This window comes from Cydia strobilella, chromosome 13, assembly GCF_947568885.1.
Source record: "Cydia strobilella chromosome 13, ilCydStro3.1, whole genome shotgun sequence".
NCBI lineage: Eukaryota > Metazoa > Arthropoda > Insecta > Lepidoptera > Tortricidae > Cydia > Cydia strobilella.
Genome location: NC_086053.1, coordinates 16,270,305 through 16,295,272, shown reverse-complemented (window position 1 = coordinate 16,295,272; position 24,968 = coordinate 16,270,305). Strand labels below are relative to the sequence as shown.

Sequence of the window (24,968 nt, the reverse complement as noted above, 5' to 3'; positions counted from 1 at the left end):
AAAGGCGCTCCAATACCGGGCGTCTTCATACACTCAAAGAGCTTACAACACCCTCCGTGTGCAGTTTAACAATACATTCAGGGCGGTGATTGGGCTGCCTGCTGCCACAGATCATATAATACTAGTACAGATACCCAATCCCATACTAAAAAAGCGCACCGTCCTAAGTAGCATATACTTGTAGGCTATTTATTAGTTCACAGTAACGAACTAGATGGCGCAAGGAGCTAATGAAAAACTTAAGACTACTGCGGAGGCGCGCACGGCGTGTTCATTCGCGAACATGCGCGGGCGCGGGCCCGCGTTGGTGCGTGAGCACGTGACGTCCGTGAAAACATCTTACCTACCTACCTTTTTTCCCCAAAGTGTAATGATAGTGTAATGTTTTCACGGACGTCACACTAAATTCTAAATTTTTGTAAGGTAGCTTCAGATGCCCGTCTAGTTGTGAAGTTTAACTTTTCTTGTAGGGTTCCGTACCCCAAAGGGTAAAATCACGATGGTAAAAACGGGACCCAATTACTAAGACTCCGCTGTCCGTCGTCTGTCACCAGGCTGTATCTCATGAACCGTGATAGCTAGACAATTTAAGAGCGTTCTTACAAGAAAAGTCGAAATAATGTAAAATTGATGATATTCCCGACAACATTTAAGATTTTACGCTCATTATTAGAAATAAAGAGTACTTGTTCCAGTAAGAGCGTCTTCTTATCCTTAGGAATATCGTTGTACATTTTCGAAAAAGGACTAATTAAATTAGTAATGATTGTTTTTCTGATGGTCGTTTACGAAAAAGCACTGAATTGTGAGCTCTTATTTGTAAATTTTGAGAAGTTTACTCTGCTAAAGTTGGATATTTTGTATTACTAATATCCTGTACTTTAGGAATATCGAATGATATTCTTCCTACATGCTTTTAAGAAAGAGAAAATCAATGTTAAACGAATTGAATTTTCTCTTCGAAACAAGTGTAAATTCCTACGAAAATCATAGTATCGAAGTCATTTTTATACACGAGCAATCTACAACGTTTGCTTATACTGTTGGTATACATTTGTGTTTATATACATATTGCCGATGACGCGCGCTGGCGATCTCAGTACCGCGGCAGAGCTTGAAGAGGTCGGACTTGTGTCGGTCGGCTCCGCACGTTTTCGACGACGACAACGAGGTTTTTTATCGTTGTGTGCGGCAGGCGCCGTGTAAAACGCTATACTGTGTGCGTATAAATTGCGACTGAGAAACTTTGATCCGAGTACTGTATTTGTTTTTATAGTATTATAATATAGTATAGTAACATAACAAACTTCCGAACAACATTAAAAATATTTGAAATGACCTGTCATTTTATAGGTAGTAAATTTAAAAAAAAAACAGCCAAGTGCGAGTTGGACTCGCGCACAAAGGGTTCCGTACTATTACGCACAAAACGGTAAATAAATCACGTTTGTTGTATGGGAGCCCCATTTAAATATCTATTTTATTCTGTTTTTAGGATTCCGTACCCAAAGGGTAAAAACGGGACCCTATTACTAGGACTCCGCTGTCTGTCTGTATGTCTGTCTGTCTGTCACCAGGCTGTATCTCATGAACCGTGATAGCTAGTTGAAATTTTCACAGATGTATTTCTGTTGCCGATATAACAACAAATACTAAAAACAGAATAAAATGTGGTATTTCCTATAAAAAGGGACCTTATTGTCGATGGCGCTTACGCCATTATAAACGATGCTCCGATATAACTAAGACTGAACTTGTAAAAGTTTTTAATTATGTATTACTCATCCTCCTTATGAACCCTGGCAGTACCTAGTGGAACTTAGGTTTGGTGCAACATAGGCGCACACTGTTTTGGTCATTCGACTCGTCTTGATTAGCAACTTGGGAGAGCAGTACTCATGATAGAGCTGATGTTGAACCCTGGCAGTACCTAGTGGAACTTAGGATTGGTGCAACATAGGCACACGCTGTTTTAGTCATCCGGCTCGTCTTGATGAGCACTTAGGAGAGCAGTACCCATGATAGAGCTGATGCTGAACCCTGGCAGTACCTAGTGGATCTAAGGTTTGGTGCAACATAGGCACACGCTGTTTTAGTCATCCGACTCGTCTTGATGAGCACTTAGGAGAGCAGTACCCATGATAGAGCTGATGCTGAACCCTGGCAGTACCTAGTGGAACTAAGGTTTGGTTGACATATCAGTCAAATTTGACAAATTGACAGTTTTTGTCATTTTCAGTGAAAATTATCTTTTTGGGATAGAATTTAGCACCAAGTAACATTGTTAAGTGTAGATTTATACTATCTGTCAAAATTTACATTTTTGACAGTTTTGGATCCCAGATCGAAACGGCTTGTCCAATTTTGATAGGACCTTCAAAATTAGTCATGGGATGGAAAATGTAGTTTGACACATCTGTCAAAACTGTCAAAATTGACAGTTTGACAGTTTTTGTCATTTTTAGTGAAAATTTACATGTTTTGTTAAAGTTTGGTACTAAGTGACATAGTTTAGTGTTGTTTGACATATCAGTCAAATTTGACAGATTGACAGTTTTTGTAATTTTCATCTTTTTGGGATATAATTTAGCACCAAGGACATTGTTAAGTGTAAATTTATACAATCTGTCAAAATTGAGATTTTGTGACATTTTGACATTTTTGGATCCCAAATCGAAACGGTTTGTCCAATTTTGATAGGACCTTCAACATTAGTCATGGGATGGAAAATGTAGTTTGACACATCTGTCAAAACTGTCAAATTTGACAGATTGACAGTTTTTATCATTTTCAGTGAAAATTATCTTTTTGGGATATAATTTAGCACCAAGTGACATTGTCATGTGTAGATTTATACAATCTGTCAAAATTGACATTTTATTTATTTATTTAAGCTTTATTGCACAACACATGAAGGTACAAAAGGCGGACTTAATGCCTTCTTAAGGCATTCTCTACCAGTCAACCTGTAAAAATTGACAGGTTTTGTCATTTTTAGTGAATTTTTTTTTCCATCCCATGACTAATGTTGAAGGTCCTATCAAAATCGGACAAGCCGTTTCGATTTGGGATCTAAAACTGTCAAAAGGTCACCAACTGTCAATTTTGACAGATAGTATAAATCTACATTTAACAATGTCAGTGGGTGCTAGATTCTATCCCAAAAAGATAATTTTCACTGAAAATTACAAAAACTGTCAATCTGTCAAATTTGACTGATATGTCAAACAACACTAAACAAAAAATTAACTTCAATGGCCATTAACGTCTCAAAAATTTAATTCGAATTAACTTTAATGCAATTGGTGCGTAATGCAATTGGTTAGTTTGACACATCTGTCAAAACTGTCAAAATTGACAGTTTTAGTAGTAGTAGTAGTAGTAAACTCTTTATTGTACAAATATACATATTAAAAATTACATGGTACAAATAATAAGATGTACAAAGGCGAACTTATCCCTTTGAGGGATCTCTTCCAGTTAACCTTTGAGTAGATGAGAGGAGTTTTTGTCATTTTTAGTGAAAATTAACACGTTTTGTTAAAGTTTGGTACTAAGTGACATAGTTTAGTGTTGTTTGACATATCAGTCAAATTTGACAGATTGACAGTTTTTGTCATTTTCAGTGAAAATTATCTTTTTGGGATATAATTTAGCACCAAGTGACATTGTCCCAAGCTGTACGCTTACCCTGTACCTGTACCAAATGTAATGACGAAACATGTAAACAAGCGAGTATAATTTCTTTCTAGTATAAAATAATTCTTTTATAATACAAAAGTAAGTACATTTGCACTGGATTTTGTATTTTCGTACCAAACAACAATAATTAGGATTTTAAGTTAGTGTCGTTATAATTGTTTTCAATATGCTTCACGAAGGATCAAGATTGTTTAATCGATCATTGTAGTGCGAGCGAGAGGGAAAACGTGGTAGAAGGGATCGGCATACTGAGCTCGCACAGCCCGCCGCAGCGCGTAAAATACCTAAACTAAAGCGCTCTTAAATTTTCACTGATGATGTACCTATAGCTACATCGCTATCTCTACTGAGCTCGTTCACTTACGTACTAACAATGGCATTCTGTTAAACAAAAGCCATTATTTCTTTTGTGTGAGCGCGTGGCCTTTTTGTGCCTGAGGCTCACACACAATGGCCACGCGCTCAGGCACAAAGGCCACGCGCTCACATAAACGAAATAATGGCTTGTTTAACAGAATGCTATTGTTAGTACAGGTAAGTGAACGAGCTCAGTAGAGATAGCGTTAACTATACCTATTTATGTTGCCACTATAACAACAAATACTAAACACAGAATAAAATGAATATTTCAGTGGGGCTCCCATACAACAAACGTGATTTTTTTGCGTATAGGTACGGAACCTTTCATGCGCGAGTCTGACTCGCACTTGGCCAGTTTTCATTTTTGAACTTATTTTGTATCATACGAATTATTAGATGGAGAAATAAAATAACAAGTTACTTAAATTCTTAAACAGATTTATTACAAAACACCAAATCCAAATTTTGATTCCGGTAACTGTAATGTCATACGATAACTAAATTAAATCTATCACAGTGCATTTTTATTTACTTGTATGTATTACTATGTATTTTCTTAATAGGGATGGGCCGAATATGGAGTTTGCCGAATACGAATATTCGACCGAATGTTCGGTTCAGACCTTACCGAACCGAATTATTCGGTTCATCTGTAATAATTACCGAATATTCAGCCCATATCTACACCACATGTTTCATGCGTTTGAGTTCAGAATTTCTTAACTCAAACGCATAAAGCATATGGTGGAGGCATCTCTGGTATAAAGCCTAATTTAAAACTGCCTTCACTAAACCTTTGTAAGTCCTCAGGGGACAAGTCATTTATATTACTGTACACTGCAGGATCATCGTGCGTCTGTTGAAAAACATTCGCTTGGCCAAATACGCTTGTAGGAGCGTTAGTTTGAGAAAAAGGAGACGGTTGTTCGAACGGGCTTTTGAATGTCGAGGCGGGGGCAGATCCAAATGGACTTTGAGCAGTGGCTTGAGCGAAGAGAGACTTTGGGTCTAATGGACTGTTAGCTTGAGCAAATAAAGATTTTGCCGGGTCTACGGAACTGTTAGCCTGTGCAAAGATGGACTGTGCAGTTGGACTACCAAAGACATTCTGTGCACCAAAAGGACTTTGACTCTGTGCTTGTTGCGCACTGAATGGACTTTGATTTTGTGTCTGTGCACCGAATGGACTTTGATTTTGTGTTGGCACACCAAACATACTTTGGTTTTGTGCTGGCGGCAATCCAAAAACATTCTGTGATGCTTGAGAAAATATAGATTTTGCTGTATCTTGTACAGCGCTGCGAAATACTGAAGATGCATTGTTAGCTTGCCCGAAGACGTTTTGAGGTGTTTGCCCGGTAGTGAATGGTGACGGCACGGGTTCACCGTTGTAGAGGCTCCGTAATAAGTGCGGTGAAGTGGTTAGTAGCTGTTCATACTTGCTTCTTGCTTCGTTGGTTAAGTTGTTAATCCAGGCCACCTGTATTAAATGAAATATTTTAGATGCTTTTTTAAAATACAAATTGTAGATGTTGTATTTAAGTTGGATTTCTTTATTTATCTATTTTTTAAAGATTAATTCTTTAACAGAAAATTTGTTTCAGTGATATGACAGATAGTCTCTTATAATTTAGCATTTTAGAAAAATAACCAACATTAAGTTTGAACTAACTTATTTGTAATTTATGTGCCTTTTGCATCAATTATGGTTTGCAAAAATTGGGTTTATTTCTTGATTTATAATTGTAAACAGTTATAGACAAAAAAGTTCCTGGTTCAGGTACTTCAAAAAATCAATAACCACTATAACCAGTATAGAAATCATTTGTCAGAATAGAAATCATCAGTATAGAAATTAATAATTGTTTTTTCTAATTCTTGTTTTATGTAATTTTATTTTATTTTCTTTTGTACTTTTATTTAATTTTCTTTTGTACTTGATAATGTGGCAATAAACAATTCTTATTCTTATTTGTCATAACTTTACTATAACAACAGTAAAGTTAAATTCTAACATTAAAGCCGAATTAAAATTATTTTGAAGTTTAAAAAAAGTTAAAGTATGGTCAAGGCAAGACAGACAGTCAGGTAAGGTAAGACTATCTCAAGCTCTCTTGTCACTTAACTCTTGCAGTTGTACACATAGTACTTAGTGTGAAGCTGTTCCTTTTAGACAGATGCAATACCAAAGAGGATATAATAGGATAGAGTGGTACTGTCATAGTAAATTTTGTAGCCACAGTAAATTCACTGCCATCTATTGACACACAATTAAAACTAAAAATGAAAATGTATAAAAATACCATAAAATGTATTTATATATGGATAAATGATTTTTTTTATTTGCATTAATTATTTTTATATGATTTTGACCCATGTTCTTAACTGATATGCGTTAAAATTGTTAAATAACAAACGAAACTGTCAACTCCACTTATTCGAGAGTAGGCCAAAGGTAGTGGCGCCATGTGTTCGAGAATCAAATTTTCTTAATTTTTCCTTAGACTGTATCCATCTATTATGGAGTTATATCTTTTGGCAATACTTACAGCCTGATCAACAGTATTATTAGCTTTAGCTTCATAAATGATTAGCCTTGTTTCCTCGGGAGACAACTCTGTAAGCCCAGGGAAGTTAGGTTTCTTGAACGGAGCGTAGCAGGAGAGCAGCCACTGTCCACCTTTTAACACTGATTGGACATCATTCTGGACTTGTTGGACTAGCTGCTCGTCAGTTACCCCGGCTGGTGCTTGCTTCTGAGGTTGATTCTGGTTGGATGGTGCATTTGCTGAGGGCAAACAACAGTATTTACTTTCTTAAAAGTAGTAAGAATGTTGATTATGATTATGATCATACCCTGACCAATGAATACAGTATGAATTCAATTCATTTATTTAGACACATAATAAACTTACAGTAAAGGCATCCAGTTGTTTACATGTTAAATCTTAATTCTAGTGTCAAGTTATTGCAAAAACATACTAAAAAATTCTGAAAAAACAGACGGGAGTTAGTGCTTCTGGGCATTTTCCGCAATTCGACAACTATTGTGCCTAATGCCTATTTTTCGTGAAGACAGACGGAGTTATAGAGCTATCACTTGATTAGAACAGAGACGCAACAATACTTTTATTCTAAGATCAAGCTTTGTTATTATTACTATAGAGATGACAGACCAAACAATGAAATTGTCACAATCACAACCTGTACCACGCGACCAAAACGTCGTAAGCGCCGTAAAATTCATGACGCTTACGCGTTTAGGTCGCGAGATTCACGCTCCGGTTCTATGGTTTGATGCCAAAACGGCAGCAACTCATGGCGCAAAATACTGATTCTCTGTGCCGGTTCTATACGTTAGTAATAATAGTTCAATGAGACCAAGTTCCATAAGTACATTTACTATGGCGTACTTGATCTTAGAAAAACGGACGGACTATAACTACGTCCTCATAGTTCAGGATAAGTTGAATGCTAGTGTGCTATAGTGTTGTTACGCCTGTACACTGTTCTCTTCAAAAAAATCTAAATGAATGGAAATTCAGTCGTGATACGGTGGAAAAGAAATACGTACCATGGTAACTGTATTTTGAGCCATAAACATGCTCAAATCGGCAGTTTTGACCGTAGCGGCAATATCCTTCTTGAAAGAATTTGCACACCACCATTGTATAAAATTTTACACAGAAGTATAAGCCTCTAAAATCCGGCAAAGACTTAAAATTATTGTTCTCTTGCAAAATTGTTGTTCAACTCTTGCTTCAAGTAACCTCTTCCCTTCAGCTCATCTTCAGCTCTTCACTCAAATCAAATGTCAACGTCAACGACCAACTTTAACGAATCTGAATAACATAGATTTATGACAAAAATTAGTTTTGAATGAAGAAGCTGACGTTTTTCACTATGTCTTGAATAACAAAATGTAATATTTTAATTAATCGATTCACGGAATCGATTCAATATTTTGCTGCAGGATTATGGCAGCAGTCAGCACTGTCATTGTCATCAGAGGGCCTACTACGAAGTGCGAACAGTCGAACACCGAAATTCGCAAATTGCGAGCATCTTTCTCTGTCACTACATTTTCCTTAATTGGAGTAAAAGAGAAAGATACCCGCATTTTGCGAATTTCGTATGGGTGTTTACGGTAGGCCTTCTGGTCTTCAAAATCTTGACTTCAAATCAAATCAAATTTTGCAAAGGATGTTGTGCGGTGCGCGGTGTTGTTTACTTTTATTTACTTGAATTTCTGTTTTTTTAGAAGTCTAGAAGTTCTTAGATTAAAATCGATTGTATTCCAATGAAAACACTGTCACAAGATGGAATTAGAACACATCCTAGGCATCCAGGTTTTCTTTTTAGGCGGCATAACTGCCGGATATCGTAAGTATTGCACGTAACATAGTTGTCTATTATCTAAAGTACTTTGTAATTTTCTACAGAAATAATACAGAATCTTACTAGCGTACGTTTAATTAATAATATTTAATAATTGACCGTAATAACGTTAAAAATTTAGGTTATATTCTAGTAAAGAAATAGGCCATGAAATGAATGCCCAATAAAAGTTAGAGGGAAATGCTTGGAACACAATTTTTGACTTCGTAGCTTTGTTTGGACTATATAGTTAGGAGATGAACATATCAAAAGTCCCCGGCCGTAACCCTGGTGCTGGGGGGGAGAGCGGGGTTTGAAGGTTTAATTTTTCGGTTTTTTCTATTATATCTCGGAAACTATGCGTCTGAGCGACATGGCCACTTATACAAAATGAAAAGTGATTTAATTTGTTACAAGTTTTATTCAGTCAAGTTTTTGATATCTTGTATAGTTTTTCAGACTTGCCATACCAAATTTCAACGAAATCGGTTCAGCGGTTTAAGCGTAAAGATAAGATTAAAAAAAAAAACTTTTTTAAATTTTGTTTTTACTTAGGAAAGATGTCAATGTTGATACTATAAATGAATTCAGCACCCCCGATTTATACGAAAACGTTACCAAACCCAGCCTAGCAGCTTCACTGATGTAAATAATCAAGATAAAAATGAGAGCCCTAAATAAACCTTCAAGAGCGGATATCTCAAAAACTATACAAAATATCGAAAAACTTGACTTAATAAACCTTGTAAAAATTAAATCACTTTTGCATTTTGTATAAGTGGCCATGTCGCTCAGACGCATAGTTTCCGAGATATAATCGAAAAACCGAAAAACTGAACCTTCAAACCCCCCTCTCCCCCCAGCACCAGGGTTACGGTCAGGGACTTTTGATATGTTCATCTCGTAACTAGTCCAAAGTTCCACACAAAGCTACGAAGTCAAACATTGTGTTCCTAGCATTTACCTCTATACCTTCTTATTGCTTGGCCAGCCTAAAAGTTACACCACAACCTTATAAAATAAAATAACTATTTTTGTTTATGATATCACCTAGATTCTAGTCAAATCTGTGTGTGAATAAATTCCTAGAACTTAAAAATAAAAATTCTTGTCTACAGTTTCTTCACATTATTCACTGTTATCTCAAAGTCTAATTAAGTAACATAACCCTAAGAATAACAATGTAACTTATTGCTGGCAAAGAGTTCACAGAGCCCATTATTTAAGTAGGTAACCATATGTAGATTTTTAAAGTTTAAACTCTATATTGAAGGCAACAAGGTCCATTTAGACCTGTACCGCTGGCTATATTTTGACCCCTAGGTTATAAAAATATTAAAGTCAATTCTGTTTTCGCTTATGAATACTTTGTTAAGATGTAAATCTTACATTTTGTTTTGTGTCATATATATAATTTGCTTTTCTAGTAATTTGTTATTTTGTGGTAATTATTTTTTATTTTGAATTATCTTGGAGAAAAAAATATTCGAGAGAAAACATGTAACTGTGTTGCATTTAGGATAGTGTTTTTAGTGTGAAAACATAGTTTGTGTCAATTACGTCCACTGCAATCTGATACTATGTCATAATATTCTAAATGACACAAAAAAAAATTAGAGTTAAAAAAAAATACTTAGGTCGAATTTAATCGTTTAAATAGGTCCATTAAATGATTTTGTGTCTTATTAAGGCATAGCTTCATAAGATATTTGATGATTTTGTTGTAACAGGCTGTCACCGTTACAAAAGAATATTAAAGATATTAGAGTTTACATCTTATTAATTTGAAATGCGGGATAAATAAGATGTATGAATTTGTGTCACTTGCATCCACTGCATAAACAAATATTACAAAAATATTATTTGCGTTCAAACGAAGCTAGCGGGCGGTCTGAATGGGCAACGGAGGCCGTGCAGGGTGGGGCCGCGGCGTGACCTTGCCGTACGCAACGCATGTTTACTTCGCCTGTGCGCCAAATTAACGCAACTTATTCAAAGAAGTTACGCAAACAACACAACAACAAGCAACAAGCAAGCAAAGAATGCGTCGAATTATCTTTTACCTATTTAAAACTCATAGATATTGTACAATGTCACCATTATGCAAAAGAACTGTAAGTACATGTTTGATTTGCGAGCGAGCTGGCAACATTGCGCAGGGAAATCTTAAAAATATCGCGTTTACGTGAACGCCACATACATTTGTGACAGTGATAGGGAAAAGGTACCACTAAGTAAAATTTGGTTATTAATACCGTGACTTTCTTTCATTCTTTGATAAAAAAAAATGCTATTTATGCAACAAGTGCAGAAATCATCTTTACGCACGTGTATCATACAATGTTTTACTATGCATTGTGCGAGTAAATAAAAAAACATGTCATGGCAAATAAGTTTAATTATTAAAAGGAGTGTTTTAAATCGACACGAGTTGCGAATTACCTATTCGCACGTGTATCGTACGTTTTACAGTACATATGGCCCTTTAAACTTTCGACATATGCACGGTAAGTGCTCTTTTCCGCACTAGTGCGAGAAAGTAGCACCATATGTACTGTAAAAAAAAAATTGAAAACAAAAAGCACTAGTGCGGAAAAGCAGTACTTTCCGCACGATATGGCTCCGTAGGAAACGCACTTTTCGAGCACATGCATTGTAAAAAAATATATAGGACTGTATCTCCTAAACCATGCGTCGTAGCGCAAAAATAATAAAATTTTCGTTCCCCTTTATGTAACCCAAAAGTAATACATGAAAAATACAATGAAAAAAAAAGAAACAAAATCTTTATAGGGCTGTATTAGCTGTATCTCCTATATCGTGCATCGTAGCGCAAAAATAATCAAATTTTCGCTCCCCTTTAAGAAGCCCCTAATTAAGATTTAAAAACGCAAAAAAGAAAAAAAAGAGGAAAAAATCTTTATAGGGCTGCATCTCCTAAAATGTGCATCGTAGCACAAAAATAATCAAATTTTCGTTCCCCTTAAGAAACCCTTAATTAAAACTTTTAAAAAAACCAGGAAAAAAACTTTATAGAGCTATTATAGCTATATATATAGATATAATATCTCCTAAAACGTGCGTGGTGGCGCAAAAATAATAAAAATTTCGTTCCCCTTTATGAAGCCCCAAAGTAATATACTAAAAACACAATGAAAAAAAAGAAAAAAATAACAAAAAAACTTTATAGGGCTGTGTCTCCTACACCGTGCATCGTAGCGCAAAAATAATTAAAAAAAAACCCTTTAAGAAACCCCTAATTAAGATTGAAAAACGCAAAAAAGAAAGTGGAAAAAAAATCATTTTAGGGCTGTATCTCCTAAACCGTGCGTCGTAGCGCAAAAATAATAAAATTTTCGTTCCCCTTTATGGAACCCCAAAGTAATATACAAAAAACACAATGAAAAAAAAAACAAAAAAAACTTTATAGGGCTGTATCTCCTAAACCGTCGTAGCGCAAAAATAATCAAAATTTCGTTCCCCTTTGTGGAACCCCAAACTAATATACAAAAAACACAATGAAAAAAAAAAACAAAAAAAATCTTTATAGGGCTGCATATCCTAAATCGTGCATCGTAGCGCAAAAATAATCAATTTTTCGTTCCCCTTTAAAGATCCCTTAATTAATACTTAAAAAAAAAACAAAAAATAACAGGAAAAAATCTTTATAGAGCTATATCTCCTAAACCGTGCGTGGTAGCGCAAAAAGAACAAAATTTTCGTTCCCCTTTACGGAACCCCAAAATAATATACAAAAAACACAATGAAAAAAAAAAACAACAAAAAAAATCTTTATAGGGCTGCATCTCCTAAACCGTGCATCGTAGCACAAAAATAATCAAATTTTCGTTCCCCTTTAAGAAACCCTTAATTAAAACTTAAAAAAAAACCAGGAAAAAAAACTTTATAGAGCTATTATAGCTATATATATAGATATAATATCTCCTAAACCGTGCGTGGTGGCGCAAAAATAATAAAATTTTTGTTCCCCTGTATGCAACCCATAATTTATATTTAAAAAAAAAACGCAATTTAAAAAAAAAAAACATTATAAGGCTGTATCTCTTAAACCATGCGTCGTAGCGCAAAAATAATTAAAAAAAACCCCTTTAAGAAACCCGTAATTAATACTTAAAAAAAAAAAACAAAAAAAAACCAGGAAAAAAAACTTTATTAGAGCTGTATCTCCTAAACCATGCGTGGTACCGCAAAAACAATAAAATTTTCGTTCCCCTTTATGCAACCCATAATTTATATTTAAAAAAAACGCAAAATTTAAAAAAAAAATCTTTATAGGGCTGTATCTTCTAAACCATGCGTCGTAGCGCAAAAATAATAAAATTTTCTTTCCCCTTTATGCAACCCATAATTTATATTTAAAAAATTGCAAAATTTAAAAAAAAATCTTTATAGGGCTGTATCTCCTAAACCATGCGTCGTAGCGCAAAAATAATAAAATTTTCGTTCCCCTTTATGAAGCCCCAAAATAATATACAAAAACACAAGAAAAAGAAAGAAAAAAATAATAAAAAAACTTTATAGGGCTGTATCTCCTAACCCGTGCATCGTAGCGCAAAAATAATAAAATTTTCGTTCCCTTTTATGAAACTCCAAAGTAATAACAAAAAACGCAATGACAAAAAAAAGAAAAAAAAACAACAAAAAAAACTTTAGGGATGTATTTGCTAAACCGTGCATGGTAGCGAAAAATAATCAAATTTTCGTTCCCCTTAAGAAGCCCTTAATTAAGATTTAGAAACGTAAAAAAGAAAAAGAAAAAAATCTATATAGGGCTGTATCTCCTAAACCGTGCGTCGTAGCGCAAAAATAATCAACTTTTCGGTCCCCTTTATGTAACCATTAATTTATACAAAAAAAAAACGCAAAAAAAAAAAAAAGTTTTTTTTTTATAGGGCTTGATCTCCTAAACCATGCGTCGTAGCGCAGAAATAATTAAATTTTCGTTCCCCTTTATTAAACCCCAAAGTAATATACAAAAAACACAATGTAAAAAAGAAAAAAGAAAAAAAACTAAAAAAAACTTTATAGGGCTGTATCTCCTAAACCGTGCGTCGTAGCGCAAAAATAATCAAATTTTCTTTCCTCTTTATTCAACCCTTAATTTATATTTAAAAAAAAAACGCTTTCACTAAACTGCTGTAACTCGGAAACTTAGATTCCAAAAAGGGGACTTTACTAAATTATGACACATATTAAAGCCTGACCAGTAATATATGATCATTGTCAAGAGGGCGCTGTTCATTCTCATGTATAGGGTGACAGTTCAGTATAGTATGAAAAAATATTGTATTTAATGAACATCATCATCAATGTAATTAATGTTGCTTGCCACGCTTAAACATAACAAAAATCACAATAAATTGCGTCTTAAAATAAACTTAAAAAGTCTACTAAAAATCGAAACAAAAGTAATTTTTAAGTCGCTGTTGTGACATTCTCAATCAAAAGGTAGGTACCACTTTGTCGTTTACCATAAAGACGAAATTTGATTATTTCTTTATACAAATAACCTGTCAGAGAAAGTGGTACCTTTTGATTAGGAACGTCACAAATGTTGGTCAGTATGAGGAGTGCAGCCTACAGTTTATTTTTAATTATATTTATATACCTACTACGGTAAGATTGATAAGACAATGTAATTATGCCTCCGAATGAAATAAATACACTGTATCGCAAAACTAAGTGGCGAGACAGCTCATAATGCCATCTCTTGGTTGGTCTTAACAAGGGTAAAGGAGATAGTATTAAGATCTCAGTCGCCAGCTGATATTGCGGCAAGTATAATAAGCACCCCACCCGCGTAGGTACCCTTCCCCGCGCACGCCCTTCTTGCTCAATTGAGTTTTATTTTGCCAGATAGTAAAAAAACCGTGGATCAAAATGACCCAAATTATGAATGATGTCTCAATGTGGTATTATAATATTGTAGACGTAAACTTAATAATATGATTTTTTTTTGTGGCAGATACAGGGTGTTAATTAGAAAAAATTTTTTTTTAAATAAAAGCGGTGGATGAATTTGACACAGATTTGTTTGAATAACATATAACAATGTTCTGTAAAGTACAACACTTCACTTACCGACTCTAATATTTTTTTAGGCGTTTTATGATCAATATTAGGTATTTATTAAATGCCATTATACCCGTGGATGAAAATGACACAAAATGCGTGTGTACGTCGGAAGCCACTTTGCCTTTACAGGGAAACAAAGAATTTCGTCTCGAATATTTTTTTTACAGAATGCTGATTGAAAAAAGAAATACCTAAATTTCTACCTAAGCAAATACCTAGGATGACACAAAATATTATTTTTAGGTTTAGTATATGGTCTGGAAACTATATATAAAAAATAAGCAACATTAATATTCTTATAACCTCAGAAGTTATTGGTACAGGTCTAATTGTTTAAAAATCAAAACTGTAAGCTGTTGTTTTAAACAAGGAATGCACTGTTCAGATTGTTAAAGAATGACTCCATTGTTTAGGTTTTAGTGGGCCTCAGGGCCTCAGTAGTTTGTGGAAAGCCAGGAGGCTTAAAGCTTTGGACAAAAGTATTTAATTTTTGATTTAAATTAACAAGTTTCTTTTGTTTAAGATTCTTTCAACATGGACATCCCAACAATACAGAAATATGTGATATTATTAGGTAAGATGGTATGTTCCCAGCGCGCATAAGTTGTTTGCAGAAATCGCGAAGCGTCTGGTTGACGTAACTGGTGACCGAAGAGCTGGCGGCTTTCTCGCACAACGTATCAGCATTGCGATACAGCGGGGAAATGCCGCCAGCATCCTTGGTACAATGCCTCAAGGGCCTATTTTAGATTTAAGCTAGTTATTAATTTCGTTTACGTAGTACCACTGTATATATCTTGTATATTAGGTAAGTATTATTTGACTTTGATTAAAGTTTACAGGATTTTTTTACACTTTAATATGTCTATTATAACTAGGCATCGGAGGTTTCATCGCAAGGTAAGATTATAGTGAGCTATGGAGTCAATAATTACAATAAAATCAAAGTCTAGCTCATTCTCATACTCATTCATCAATATCGCCCTGAAATGCCTTTATAAACATCCTAAGCATTAACTTTTAAGTTACTCGCACCCCTGGAGCATATAGCTCTAACAACTCCTCTCTGGATGGCCAATTAAGGCAAGCCAGAGCCGAGAGTCCTGGCGACCCCCCTTGGGGTTCCACTCCGACCAACGACAACACGCTGGAGACATAGACCCTGATTGACTCTCTGGAGCACTCGGGTCCATGGGGTCGTTACTGCCCAACAGCACGCCACAAGCTGCCATTAATAATAAGCCTATTATTATTTACTTTGTCAGCATAAACAACATTAGCCGTACTGCACCGATACCGCACCGCCAATTGGGGAAGCGGCCTTAATGTGTAAACATGGCCCTAAGATAATTAGGGGTGAGGCCAGTATATTTAACCAGGCCTTAAACCTGCAAGCCTGTCAATTTAGTTTGGCCTGGCTCCCAAAAAGTTTATAGACCTCTGATATGAACAATATATTTGCAGCCCGCTTTACCGCCTTCCTACTATCCAGCCAATTCCTCGAGGTCATCATTTGCAAGGTATACACCACCTTCCAAACCAGGCGCCTCCCCGAGCTCCGCTGGAAAGACAAATACAGGAACACCGTCTATGCCTTCGGAGTTTCAACGGCTGTGCTTGCGGTGAATAGTCAGTTGGTACTGGACTTGGATTTGGTTTTGATGCTAATAGCTTCCTCGGTTGCAAGATATATTGAAGCGGTAAGTTTTTTTCTGTATATATATTTTTTTAATTATTTATTGAATTATTAAACATTAATGAAATACACCTATTTGGTTCCTAGCCTATTCGGTAGTGACCTTGCCTACAAAGCTGGAGGCATTTACTTATGTGTGTACTTCTATGGATATATTATAATCCGAAATAAAAGCTTTTTAATTTAATTTTTTTATCATGAATATTTGTTCTTCAATTATCGGTGCTTTCTATGTGTCTAACTAGTTAACTACCTAAGTATATCGTCGCCTAATACCCATAGTACAGGATGTTCTTAGTTTGGGTCTAGGGCGGTTAGATTGACCTGTGTGATGGTCCCCAAAATATGTTTTATTATCAAAAAGATTATTTCAGAAACGTCGTTCAGCAACGATAACTTACGGAGAAGGGATGGCGTGCAGTTTTTCAGAGGGCTACCTGTATCAAGTGATCCCCAGCGATGGAGCCAGGTTGGTACTCAGTTCAGTTCCTAGTCTTTTCAATGTTACCCCGTAACTGGACCAACAAAAGCTGGAATGGATTTTATATAATTTTGTCATTTTTGACAGTTCAGTACCAACAAAATTTGCGTTTAGTTTCTTTTATAATCAAGCTATGTACTCTTGTTAACCTTTTACGTAATTTAATAATATTTAAATCATTGTTCGGGTCGCCAACGCGCATGTCCGCACTCCGTTTGAGTTGCAGGTGTCCATAGGCTATGGTAACCTCTAACCTGAACCGATGGTTAGAGGTTACTTCTTGTCAAACTATTTGTTTTTGTGACGTGTTGTCATAGGCTACATTTTGAACCGACGTTGAAAGAGGGGAAGTTTTAAAGGATAGGGGATATCCCTATCCTTAAAAACTTTCCCTCTTTGCTTATGCTCCTATCCTTATGGATATGGATCCTTATGGATAGGAGCATAAGGTCTGCCTGATAGTAAGCAGTTACCGCAACCTATGAACAGCTTACAACTCCAGTTATGTCAGATGCGCGTTGCCGATCTTTACACTTGAAAATTTTGGTCTTATTTTAGATTCTACGGCCTAGAAGAACAAATCCGCGAAGCCGAAGCCGACCATGGAGTCTTCTTCCCAGTCCGGAGACTCTTCATAGTGGTGACCAAGTCTCTCTTCTGTCCGCCCAACCTGGAGCATTTTAACAAACGGGACCCGATGCAGCCCAGCCTAGAAGCCTGCAGGGTCAGTGACGTTGAAGTCAATACCATTAACAGTAACTCAAGGGTTCAAACATGGTTAACATTTGAAAAAAAAAAAACAAAACTATTAAGTGACCACCCAGGCACAGATTATATAATAGTTCTTACGAACAGATGATTATCTCTCAAAGAAAACGCAAATACCTACCGTTTTGATACCTACACAAAAATACAATGGAGTGACCTTCAACGCGCCGCTCCCCGCACCGCGCGCACCGACACAACGCTAGGGTTGCCGACGCTTCTTTCGAATACTTAGGTGTCTTAGGTAGATATCTAGCTATAAATGTGTCGTAAAAAACATTACCTACATCTTTAAAATAATTTAATAGTACCTACGTAGCTTGTAACTATCGTAAAAATAATAACAGTAGGTGTAAGTACATATATTGAGAATGTCTACTTACTTTTCTTCATTCGTCGAAAGAGGAAAAAACTATACTTTTTATTTGTTTCGTTATTTCTGCATTCATCTATACTACAAGCTGTGTTATTTGTTCGTGACGAAGACATTTCTTTAGCATAGCGCGCGGTGACGTGCGTGCGTGAGCGCGTGTGGCAACCAACTGGCTAGCTTGAGTCCCGCCGGCGGGAAGCGAGTCGTAGGTATAAATCCGAGCTCGCGCGGAGAGTTCCATAGGCCTGACAGGTTAATAGTCCACATAGGGAAATTGCCTCGCGAGGCAATTTTAAGGTGTAGACTTGCCTCGCCCTGAGGACAACTCTTTAAAGTGGTGACCAAGTCTCTCTTCTGTCCGCCGAACTTGCAGCATTAATATCAACAAATGGGACCCGTTGCAGCCCAGCCTAGAAGCCTGCAGGGTCAGTGACGTTGAGGCCAATAAGATTATAAAAAAAATACACATACTTATGAAAAAATAAAACCGGCCAAGTGCGAGTCGGACTCGCGCACGAAGGGTTCCATACCATTACGCTCAAAAACGGCAAAAAATTACGTTTGTTGTATGGGAGCCCCACTTAAATATTTATTTTATTCTGTTTTTAGTATTTGTTTTTATAGCGGCAACAGAAATACATCATCTGTGAAAATTTCGGCTGTCTAGCTATCACGGTTCATGAGATACAGCCTGGTGACAGACAGACAGACGGACAGCGTAGTCTTAGTAATAGGGTCCCGTTTTTACCCTTTGAGTACGGAACCCTAAATAATGGTGAGTGTCGTGGAACACTCGGTTGGACCGAAGTTAAGAAATTGGAAATGGTCATGGTCATTGTATGTTATGCTATGTTATTTATTTATTTAATAAATCTTACAGCTATCCTTACAGTTACCCAATGCGATAGTGTCTATTAACCTTAAAAATAATAAATTACTACTATAACTAGGTATATACATACTATAACTAAGAATAACACAACACGAACAATGTAACTTTTACAAATTCACTCTCGGAACAGTAAAATACGCCAGTTCGATTGGCAACTTCGTTAAATGTGCGCAGGGCTCTCGTCCAATCTCGTTATGTTATGTTCTGTTATTTTATGTTATGTTCTTGGTGTCCGTGTCTGTATCCGTGTCCGGAATCCTTCTTCTCATTATACATTTCTCAATCGTATGGGTCGTGACGGTCATATCTTACACTTTTTTTTTGCCTAGCTCCCACCCGCCTATCGTCCGATAGGGAACTTGGTCCCAAAAAAATCACGATGTTTTCCTTTACCGAAAAGCGATTGGTAAATGTTAAAATGATTCATTAGTAAAGCATATAACTTATAACATCAAATTTTATATAAAATATATTAAACCGGGTCACTCACGTTTATAAAGTCGATGATCGATGATATAGTTTATGTAGCGAAACATGTCGAGCGATTATCGACTTTATAAACGTGAGTGACCCGGTTTAATATATTTAATATGTCAGTGACTCACGGAAGTTTTGTTATTAAAATCAAATTTCATCATCATAATTTTCAGGACTAAAAAATAAAAAAGTAACAATGAGGCTAGAATTAAATTGCATCTTTTTTGAAATGTGGTAAAAATGTGGTTTTTAGGTGTGTTAAAGTTTTTTAATTGACAATTTATTATGTTTGCAGAGTCTGTCCGACGTACAAAAAGATGTCGCTGGAGTCCGGGACCGTGTGTACAGAAATACTACATACAAGGTAGGTATTGATTTTGAATAGTGTCCGGCCGAAGTTTCGATTTCGGTATAAAAATCATGTTTCGGCCGAACGTTCGGTTTCGGACGAAACTAGAGCAAAACCGAACCTTCGCGAGTCAGTAGGGTGTTTGACTGATGATGTGATATTCTCACGTCTAAATCTACCATTTGCAGTGTAAATAAAATGTGTCAATAAATTATGTTTTTATTTTCTATAGTTTTCTTGTATTAAATGCGAACTAATTTATTTAAACTGTAGCCTACCATTATTACCGCGCGAAGTGCGTTGCGTCCTCGGTGTCAGCAGATTGCTTGAGTAAATCATTTTAAAATTTTACTATAGTTATAATATTGAAATAATATATTTTAGATTCGCCGCCACCCGGACGACCCTAGGCCCGTGCACGTGGTAGCAGAGTGCGCGACACCTCTCCACACGCTTTGGAAGGTACTTCAGCGGCGCCCCGTCTACCAACGTAAGTACTTAATACGTCAGGTGTCAAATGCGTTCATTAGGCGGGTCATTACAGAACGAGACGCCTCGCGAGGAAATTGCCGCGTGCTTATGCCTCGCCTAGGCAAATGTACAGTCAAGGGCATAAATATATATACATTCCCAGTTTCAAAAAATTGTGTACTCTTACACCCTAGACAATAAAGTCGTGTTCACATATTTTTGAGTCATTTGCGTGGATCGATATTTTTGCCTTCGACTGTACGCGCGGTCACAATGTCTCGGACGAGGCCTAAACAAACTTTGGACTCGATCGTGACCAAACGAATTATAGGCTGTAACGCAGGAGGTCATCCGTTCAAATCCGGTTTTCTGTGGAGGCAGCGGGGTCTGTGGGACAGCATACTGTGCGACTCGTTGTAAATGCCTCCATTCCCCGTCGCGACCATAAAGTGACCAGAAAACTAACAATTAGTTTCGTACATAGAGTAACTTATACTAGAGCGGTACTGTCATAGTAAATTTTGTAACCCCAGTAAATTCACTGCCATCTGTCGACACACTTTAAAACTAAAAATAAATATTTATAAAAATACGATAAAATGTATTTAAATATGGATAAATGATTTTTTTATTTGCATTAATTATTTTTATATGATTTTGACCCATGTTCTTTCACTGGTATGCGTTAAAATTATAAATAACAAACGAAACAGTCAACGCCCTCTATACGAGTGTAGGCTAAAACTAGTGGCGCCATCTGATCGAGAATCAAATTTTCGTGATTTTCGAGGCACGTTTTTTCCTTAGACTGTATCCATCTATTACCAAAGATAGATATAACTCCGTAATAGATGGATAGAGTCTAAGGAAAAAACGTGCCTCGAAAATCAAGAAAATTTGATTCTCGTTCAGAGGGCGCTACTAGTTTTGGCCTACAGTCGTATAGATGGCGTTGACGGTTTCGTTTGTTATTTAACAATTTTAACGCATATCAGTGAAAGAACATGGGTCTAAATCATAAAAATAATTAATGCAAATAAAAAAAATCATTTATCTATATTTAAATACATTCTATCGTATTTTTATAAATCTTCATTTTCAGTTTTAAAGTGTGTCGACAGATGGCAGTGAATTTACTGGGGTTACAAAATTTACTATGACAGTATCGCTCTAGTATAAGTTACTCTATGCTACGAACGCTGTAAAGAGTTCGAAACGTCGGGATGTATTATAAATTCAATATACGCGATATAATCCGTTTTCATAGTTTTATTTACTCTATGCTATTACGGAGTTATATCTATCTTTGCCTATTGTAATATGGCAGGTCTAGCGGCAGCGGACGGCGACGAGATAACCTCGGAGTTCTGCGCCGCGCTCCCCGCCATCGTCGCCAACAGCCCCGAGCTGCGGGGCAAGGTCGACCTCGTCTATTACGACGGTCAGTTATCTTATTTTATCTTATGGTTTTAGGGGGCCCTTGCGGATACACTTCGACCCATAGGGATTTCTTTGGATGCAATAACGATAAAATTGTTTTTTTTTTTTTTTTCTTTTTTTTTTCAAAGGTCTATGTCTCGCTGTCGCGGTGTGAGACCGTAGTGTTGGATGATGCTGGACATTCTGATGTTTTGAAAAGATGTGTCCCGCCGAGTTTGTTGCCGGTCCCATATTGGGATACCCTCCTACAATTTAGGAGGGAATTAAACCTCCTACAATTTAGGAGGGAATTAAATCTTCTCGGGTCCGTGGTGTAGGGTTGGAGCCGGCATAGTTTATTTTTATCGCGTATATATATATATCTTTACTTGAAAAATAATTATAGTGTATAACTAGCCTTATGAACCGATTTTGCATGTACAACCAGCCTTAAAGTTTGTAGTCTATGATTGTTCATTATTTTAGTATGTGGGTATTTTTGCATTTTGTAATTTTTCCTCAGTCACCCGTTGACCACGAACGCTGTAAAGAGTTCGAAACGTCGGGATGTATTATAAATTCAATATACGCGATATAATCCGTTTTCATAGTTTTATTTCATGAGTAACTATCGCGGTAACCGAAGACAATATTAACAACAAATATAATTTAAATAATAATACACGGTTGCTAAGTCAAGGTAAGTTATCTATAAGTGTTTTTTTTAATTTGTTCTTTACTTCCAATATGCTATATTTATTTTCTCCTCTTAACCATTCTATTTCATTATATATTTTTGGGACCAAAAATTTATCTGTTCTCCTACCATAATAATTTTTGACAAAATGTTGCACATATTTCTTTAATGGACTGTATTTGCTAAAAATGTTCACACGAATTTTACACATCCGTTTATACTATATTCCAATAAGAAATCGCGGAACAAGTAAATATGAATCGAAAGTGCACAAATCACATACCTTTAATTCGAGGTTTGCCGAGAAGAAGGCTAGCTTTGGGCGGCTCTGGTGTCTAGGAATATCGTGCAGCTGTCTTACTGAATTACCCTCTACCTGGACCAGCCTACGAGCTTAGCTTTGTACTTTTCCACAACACACATGTGATTGGCACTGATTTTATACTATTCTATACTTGGTTAAGGCTAAAGAGCGACTTCAAGGTAGTTTTCGACAACGGAGCACAGGACAACGTGAGTTCTCTCCGAAAAGTAACGAGAACGAGTTATGGCTACCGGATATGGACTCTTAGTGTTGCCCTAAATATCACGGAAGTCGTAAGAAAATAGGGTTGTGATCCAAAACCGATACGAGAGTTAAACAGGATCTTTTGTGCAGTTACTCCCTAGGAAAGATTCGACGGTCAGTTGCAGACACTACACACATGCAACTTAATGCTAGGTACATACATAACTACTAGGACCCGGTAAGGGCTTAGCAAAGTAGGGTTTTAAAATATTCCTTATCTAGATTTCTTTGGCTGTCATTCTTTCTTTCTTCCAATTGGTACATAATTCATTAGTATTTTAGGTATAATAAAATTTTCGTTAAAAACAAAATAACAATAAAAAAAAAATTGAAAGCTATGGCACGAATTTAACTACCACTACTAACACAGACCAGGGACCGGACAACCCTTTCCGCGATAAAACCCTTTCAATGGGCGACACTTAAACACGGCTAACACATTGAAAGACTTTCCCTATTGAACTGCAAGCCCATTCATACCCTTACCTTTGACTAACCCTTACCGAAGAGCTAACCAAAAATAAGGCTAGCTCTTAATAAGGGTTACCCTTATCTTTAAGCGCTTTTTATAAAGGTTTCCCTTTGCGTGAAAGAGACAGGATTAGTATATATCTACGGTAGTGTATGAAAAGGAAAGAAAATGCGTGTCTAGTCAAAGAACGCCGCCGTCGCCGCCGACGTTCGCTCGGATTCGAAGTAATGTGTGCTTTATGAACAAGGTAGACGACTTAAATTAGCACGCTTATATGCTAAAAGGGAAGCCCTTTATAAGGCTAACCCTTATAAGCAATATGCAAGGTGTTGGTGAGCGGATGATAAGGGTTTTGTAAGGGTATTTGGGCTACCGATTACTCAAATGTGGTAGCTTTATATAAGGGTTTTTAAAACCGAAACAAAGGGTTTCGTCTGGCAAAGGGTATGGTGAGTTAAGCCTTATGCAATACCCTTATAAAACCCCGATAAGGGATAGCGGGCCGGTCCCTGACACAGACTAACACAGATGATATGGCATGTGCGTCTGGGCACAGATTATATAATAGTTCTTGCGAATAGACAGTTATCTCTCAAGGAAAACGCAAATACCTACCGCGTTGATACCTACACAAAAATACAATGGAGTGACCTTCAACGTGCCGCTCCCCGCACCGCGCGCGCCGACACAACGCTAGGGTTGCCGACGCTTCTTTCAAACACTTAGGTGTCTTAGGTATAGTTTGTCAAAGGACTGTCTCATTTCAAACAGACCCAGAGAGAGTCATACTATCTTTGTCTTAAACTAGTACTAGCACACAAAAGTAAAGAATGTATAGTTTTTTTTTGTTTTGATTTACTGACAATTTGGTTTGACCAACTATAGATATCTAACAATAAATGTGTCGTAAAAAAACATTACCTACATCTTTAAAACAATTTAATAGTACGTAGCTTGTAACTATCGTAAAAATAATAACAGTAGGTGTAAGTACCTGTACTGAGAATGTCTACTTACTTTTCCTCATCTGTCGAAAGAAGAAAAACCGGTCAAGTGCGAGTCGGACTCGCGCACGAAGTTCCGTACCATTACGCAAAAAAACCGGGCTATGTATGGGGCTCCCATACAATAAACGTGATTTTTTTTGCTTCAATATTTATTTTATTCTGTTTTTAATATTTGTTTTTATAGCGGCAACAGAAATACATCATCTGTGAAAATTTCAACTGTCTAGCTATCATGGTTCATGAGATACAGCCTGGTGACAGACGGACGAACAGTGTAGTCTTAGTAATAGAGTCCCTTTGGGTACGGAACCCTCGGTGGGTGAGTCCTAAGTTGTATTTTATAAGCATTTTGTTTTCTTATCTCAGATCCAGATGAAAACTTGGCTGAAGTTCTGCTGGCGAAGATTCGAGAAATTGAACCTGACTACGAAAAAATTAAACGGAACGAATAACCATTCTGCTTTTTTGACGGGGACGACTACTTCTCCATTCTCCATACAAACGTAGTCCTCATTTTCCTCTCTGGACTTGACCATAATGTAGTTAATAAGCGGTCGCCCAATATCCTCTAAATGGTATAGAATGGCAGTCGACCATTTGTAAAACCAAAGAGAATTAAGTAGACATAGTTCTCACTCCATACATCAGTTTTGTTACAAAAAGACTATTATTTTCGTAGTCTACATCTAGCGTCAAGTAGCGGAATTATCAGTACTGCTACTCGACAATAGATGTCGCGACGAACGAAAAGTATAATGCTCAACGA

The 24,968-nt window shown here is 36.5% G+C and overlaps 2 protein-coding genes across 2 annotated transcripts; one reads left to right on the top strand and one right to left on the bottom strand.

Moving 5' to 3' along the window:
• Positions 1 to 4,483: 4,483 nt before the first annotated feature.
• Positions 4,484 to 7,865, bottom strand: LOC134746818 (nucleoporin NUP42-like). Its single transcript, XM_063681382.1, has 3 exons — positions 7,637 to 7,865; positions 6,612 to 6,850; positions 4,484 to 5,542 (listed from the first exon to the last, which is right to left on the bottom strand). The coding sequence occupies exons 1-3, from the start codon at positions 7,728 to 7,730 to the stop codon at positions 4,787 to 4,789; spliced, it is 1,089 nt and encodes a 362-aa protein (XP_063537452.1). The 5' UTR covers positions 7,731 to 7,865; the 3' UTR covers positions 4,484 to 4,786.
• Positions 7,866 to 8,238: 373 nt separating this feature from the next.
• On the top strand, positions 8,239 to 24,715 carry LOC134746825 (stimulator of interferon genes protein-like). Its single transcript, XM_063681388.1, has 9 exons — positions 8,239 to 8,445; positions 15,059 to 15,109; positions 16,000 to 16,235; positions 16,606 to 16,700; positions 17,271 to 17,436; positions 19,515 to 19,583; positions 19,953 to 20,058; positions 21,367 to 21,480; positions 24,569 to 24,715. The coding sequence occupies exons 1-9, from the start codon at positions 8,382 to 8,384 to the stop codon at positions 24,652 to 24,654; spliced, it is 987 nt and encodes a 328-aa protein (XP_063537458.1). The 5' UTR covers positions 8,239 to 8,381; the 3' UTR covers positions 24,655 to 24,715.
• Positions 24,716 to 24,968: the final 253 nt, after the last annotated feature.